The 6000-nt window shown below is 30.1% G+C and overlaps 1 protein-coding gene across 1 annotated transcript; it reads right to left on the reverse strand.

Moving 5' to 3' along the window:
* Positions 1-2314: 2314 nt before the first annotated feature.
* On the reverse strand, positions 2315-5461 carry LOC105836331 (fibroblast growth factor receptor substrate 2). Its single transcript, XM_012680279.3, has 4 exons — positions 5192-5461; positions 4580-4902; positions 4102-4487; positions 2315-4032 (listed from the first exon to the last, which is right to left on the reverse strand). The coding sequence occupies exons 2-4, from the start codon at positions 4889-4891 to the stop codon at positions 3288-3290; spliced, it is 1443 nt and encodes a 480-aa protein (XP_012535733.1). The 5' UTR covers positions 4892-4902; positions 5192-5461; the 3' UTR covers positions 2315-3287.
* Between the last annotated feature and the right edge of the window lie 539 nt (positions 5462-6000).

A 6000-nucleotide genomic window follows, 5' to 3' on the forward strand; every position in this document is an offset into this window, starting at 1 on the left:
CAAATTTAATGCATTTATGAATTTAGAAAAAAATATATTTCTTTTAGCAGACCTTAACGCATTCAATTTTGCGTGTGTATATAATATGTAGAATACAAAAGTCTTGCAAAGCATTGCTGCACTGTTACTTATCGTATATTTCCTATATTGACATTAGTTATTTAATTGTAAAGCGCTGTATAGATTTATAGAATCTTTTATACAATACAATATTATATAGGGTGCGTAACACTATAATATATATCAGAGATGAGCATCATAATTCATACATTATTTAAATTGTTCAATATGTTTTATTCGAATAATAATTTATTTTATTGTTTTAAATCGTAATTAAATTTTGTTACTTTTTGTTTAGTTAGATACTCAAATAGTGCCTTTATTATTTTTTATTTGTACAAATAATGCATAATTACTTCTACGAATAATATGAATATTACATTCACCACCAAAAAATTATAATTAATCCTTTTCTTTCGATTCTCGATTACCATCATAATCAAAGATTGTTTATTCTTTATTATTCAAATAAGAAAACAAGAGATTTTTATCCATTTCTGATATTTATTAATAAAGTGTAGAAGAAATTATCTCTCACTATTTCAAAAATGCAGATTTTATATATTATTTTGGCAGATAATGCATCTCTATATCAGAGATTTATTTAAGACTAAGAGATAACATAGAAATCAATTTTCTTTTGATAGCATTTTAATAAAGACTTCTGTTAGCGCCTTAAGAATACTCTATTTAAGGCAAATTCATTTCTTGTTTTTATATAAAAATTATTAAATATTAATGTCAAAAGAATTTCATATTAACTTATTCACTACCAATTTCAAAAAGTTTGACAATTATGTTTATTTACAGGTTACAAAAAATATTACATTCATAAAATCTACCAGAAAAATTACACAAAACATTTAACGTTATTGCCTGATATAGGTCGTTTATTATTCGTCATTAAAAAAATATTTAAAACTACAATAGAATAGTTTCTTACAATGAAAGGAATATCTTTTCGTAATTATTTATAAAGTATTATAATTTACTAAATATTATCAATCAATTCAGTCTTTCGAAAGTATGCATATTTCTTGAAAACATTTAGTTAAAAATTTGTAATCGAGAATAATATTAATATATATAATAAATAATATGTGAAGTATTTAGATTAATGTCGTCAAATTATTTAAATTATACATCGTAATGTATGATTATCATATAAATTTTAATTATTTATGTACTGTAATTAATTATATATGGTTTTCTTTTACAGTCATATATTCTAAATAATAAGGAGAGATTTTAAAGATTAGGCAACTTTTGTTACTTCTTGCTAAATATATATATATATAGATATATGGCAGTGAATATGTTAATATCAGAGAATAAGATCATGAATATTTTCCAACACTTTCTTTTTAATATAATATCTTCGTCTTTGACCTAGATCCTAGATGTTACTTTGAATGTAATGCTTTTATTTTTTCTACGACCATCAATATTAGGAATCTATTATTAGAATGTTAGGAATCTATTATTAGAATTTTATTTTAAAATATCGATTCTTTTCTAATTCAAAAATTTATTTTTTGGTAGGGCGCTTTCTTATCAACCAGTTTTCAAATGTTTAAAAACTATGATAATAAAAAATTGTACTGTCAGAAATATGTAAATGCCAAATAATATTCTTTTTTTTACAAATGGAAACAGCAAAAAAGAAACAAGCATATTTAAAAGTTAATTATATAATGATCTATATATAAAATTGGCATTTTCGATTATCTTAGTATTCTGTTATTCTTACGAAAACAATTCTTTAAAACTTAAAGAATTCTTAAGTAAAAGATACAAAAATACAAAAATTTTTATATTGCCAAAAATATCATACAAATATTTTGTCCATTTCTACAAGAAAATTTGTTTATTTTTTAACAAAATTTGTTATTTTTTGTTTAACAGTCTATATCAAATTTATTGGAAGTAGCAGCACAAATTGAGTTTATGCTAACAAAAATTAAAATGCAAGTTACATAGAAAGTAATATGTAGTTTAACATATTCGCTATATTTTCTACATATTTTTCAACGCCCACGAATGCAACCATATTTATGCCCGTGTGTGGAAATATTTTATGACTAATAAATAAACCTAGTTAATTATTAAATTTAATTACATCTATGTTTCTTAGATTATATTTTTGGTAAATAAATATGTGATATATTTGGTTTAAATCCATTTTTATAACGATTAATAAACATACTAGATAATAACATATATGTATATATATATATGTATATATATATATATATATATATATATATAAATTTAACTGTAAAAAAACTCATGGTTATTTACATCTTGGATGTATCATAGTTTTATTACTGAGTTAAGAATTATCAGAAGAAAAAGTTGTCTTTGACTTGAATTAATAATATTGCGCTGACAAAATACGCGCGCGTACGCACCCCCCTCCCCCACACACACAATATAAACAGAAATAATCTTCGGAACTTAGCAAATTCCTGCATCAACTATTTTAACATTGTCTTTATATTATAATTATAATAATAATATTATTATTCAAGTCACACATATCAAATCTAAATCACTTTATCAACCACGATCTTATTTTAAGTGATTATACCAGTTATACAATTATTCATATTAAACTTACACTTTGTTATCAGCTCTTGTGCTAATGATAACTAGCAAGTGACAGCAATCACCTAAAAATCTCTATAATATGATTCTCGTTATCAGTGATAACTTATATCATACTTTTTTACATTATACAATTTTGTTCTTTATGATCACTTGAGCCACATTAATTCTATGATATTTACAGAAAAAGATTAGGGCACTTTAGCTTCCAATTCCTCTATGTTACTTTGTAAAATGCTAAATATAAAAAATCTGTTAGCATGAAGTACTAAAAACTTATCTATACATTCCTCATATAAAAAATTTTCTCTATGCTTATTCTGACTTGGAAAAAAGACTTACTATGTATGAATACTGCTGTTGCTGTGATAAAATGCACTGAAAACTTGTACAAATTTATATACTAGAATATCTCATAGTATATATCAACTACTATGTAGTCTCCAATATACTAAGAAACTTTTCAAGTTTAACATGTAATCAAATGACTTCAATGAGTTTCAGAAGCTCATGGAAAAACCAAATCGATCTTTTAATATTTTTGAATTTTCTACAGCAAAGAACATGATAGACAATCGTTATACGAACGTCATTATACGATATAAAATGTGTTTGTTTATCTATTCACTTACAGAATTGTGCCTGCACGAAGATACCAACTCGTTTATCGTGGAATTGTGACGAGTTTTTCTGCAGCCTTCGTTATCATTCACGAGGTTAGAATTAACGGAGTGTGAGAGAGCAGCCGTTTTGTTGAAGTCTATCGTGGCATAGCCTTTTTGTGGCTTGTTTGGAGATTCAGGGGGAGAGGGGACAATGTTTACCGCATTATCCGATATGCCAGGAGGTGTGTCTTTTTTATCCAGATCCAAAACTGCATAATTCACTTCTCTGATCAGACATCCTGTCGGTGTGGAGGGTGCTAAGGGCGATCTCTCAGCTACCGAAGTGCCAGAAAATCTCTTCCTTAGACTTTCAATTTCACTCGCTTCTAGATTAGCGTAACAATGTCTAGAGCCTTCTTCTATGTCCGATTGTAAGATGGGCAATGGAGGTGGACGCACCTTGATAGCAATGTTCTCTGTATGATCTTTTCCTGGACTTATATTCATGTATGCATGTTCAGATGCATCTGTGTCATTACTTTCTTCCTTGAGTTCATTCATCTCAGAAGTACTGTGCGTTGGCGAAATTGGGTTAGATTCGCTGCAAATATCTATGTTCATATAGGGTGTCATAGCCGGTAATGGTGACGTTGCATCGTAAGTAATTATTTTTGTGCCATCCTGAATGGATATCAATTCAGTTTCCACAGGTCCACCAATGGATATCGTTTTATTGACCATGAAAGCATTTTGTGGTGATCTGCGACAATAAATCCAAAAAATTCCATCATATCCCATAGTATTTTATGTTACTGATATTAAAAATTACCTTTGTGTTGGTCTTCCAGGACTTTTATTATTGTTGCGCTCCATTTCAATGGGGAGAGACAACAAGACTTCTTCGTTAACATAAAGAGAGGACGGATGAGGCTGCGAAATCGGTGGTGGTGGTGGCAGCATAAGGGGTGGTGATGGCGATCCCAAAGTTCCTTGAGGTGATATGGGGCCACTGCTTCCAACACTGCTTAACCTTCTGATACCGTTTTGTTGGCTATGAGGAAATCTAGAACTTGTAAGATTGTTGCTTCTACTAGATGATATTGGATCCAGATAATTAGGCTCCATTTGTGCTGCCACATTTGCCACTGATGTAACAGGATGTGACGGGATTGGAAGGTCTCTGGACAACGTGTCATCTCCACTGTTGTTACGTATCTGCATTAATAAGCATTTTCTTCAAATATTGTTATACATCTAAATATTGATGTTGAGAATTATATCTGCTTAATGTAAACTAATATATTAACCTGAATTTTTGTTTGTACAAGATTAAACAGTTCTTCAGCTCTTCGACACTTAAAGGCATATATACCAGGCCCTGTAGAGCAGCGTCTGCCTGACTCAAAACTGAAGAGTCCCTCTAAGTCATATCCATACCGTCTTAAGCAGCGCAATGGCCATTTAATTGGCTGCTTGCCACGCTGATATAATATAATGTCTATCTCTGTCACTTCCAAACGTCCAGGGGAAATATAATTACCATCATCATCTACATTTGTTACTTGAAAAATGTTGGGATGTAGATCATTTACATCTGCTCTGCTATTGATGCAACCCATTCTTCATTTGTCTAAATAAATAAAAACATAATATAAATTTAATCCATTAAAAACCAATCACCAATTATAACACATTTTCAAGACATTCATATAAAAAGGAAATAATTATTATAATTATATATATTCACGATGTTTGTATTCACCTTACAGTAGTTTTAATCTTTAATGGTTCAAGGTATAGTAAGTAAATAAAGAGTAAATTTGTAGTGCATAACACGATAAAAATATAAATGATCTGAAGCAATCTATCGCGTTTCATTAGTGAGCTGTCGTTACGCATTAAAGATCAGATATACACACCAAATACGACATAGCCAAAGTGATTTGAGATCAGTCTTTTGACGAGCGTGATCGTCGTTTACTCCGTTGCTGATAGCATATTTCTACACATTAGAACGACTATGCCACTTTACCAGAATATCCGTAATTCAAGTGAGATTATACAAAACGTACGACAGAACTAACCGCGCCAAATTCATCATTGAAGCGACAAACGTAGGCACGTTACAATTACAAATATTTTATAAGCTTAGGGAAGAGAAGGGGAGAGGGTTGTGAACTTTCAGAGAGGGGGGGGGGAGGAGGAGTGATCGTCGAGGCGAGATACGAGAGCGATTGATCTGCACCCAGGTCAAATTTTTCGAAAGTTTATCGAAATGTTCTTTGAAAGTTCTTTCGATAATATGTCGATGATCGATAACAATATTGCATGTTGTCCAATGTTGTCTAAAAATTATTTTAAAGACATCTTTCTCTGACGTCTTTAAATTTTTACTAGAAGACGTTTTATAGACGCCTTAATTCGTTGTGTTCAGCCTATAGATAACATTTTAGCGAATTAAGACTCAAACCTAACTTAGCAGAGATTTAAACCTAATTAGGTTTAAGTCTTCGCTAACTTAGGTTTAAATCTCTACTAAGTTGGTTTAAATCTCTGTTAAGTTGAGTTCGAGTCTTCGCTAAAGCGGTTTGTCCAGCTTATTGTAATAATCTAAGGCTGCGTTTCGATATTCACTGCCAGTACTGAAAATCTATAGTTTACGTCACATACACTGTAGAATTTCAGTACTGGCGATGAATATCGGAACGCGGCCTAATATAAGTGAAGT

The sequence above is a fragment of the Monomorium pharaonis genome, chromosome 7 (assembly GCF_013373865.1).
Source record: "Monomorium pharaonis isolate MP-MQ-018 chromosome 7, ASM1337386v2, whole genome shotgun sequence".
Taxonomy (NCBI): domain Eukaryota; kingdom Metazoa; phylum Arthropoda; class Insecta; order Hymenoptera; family Formicidae; genus Monomorium; species Monomorium pharaonis.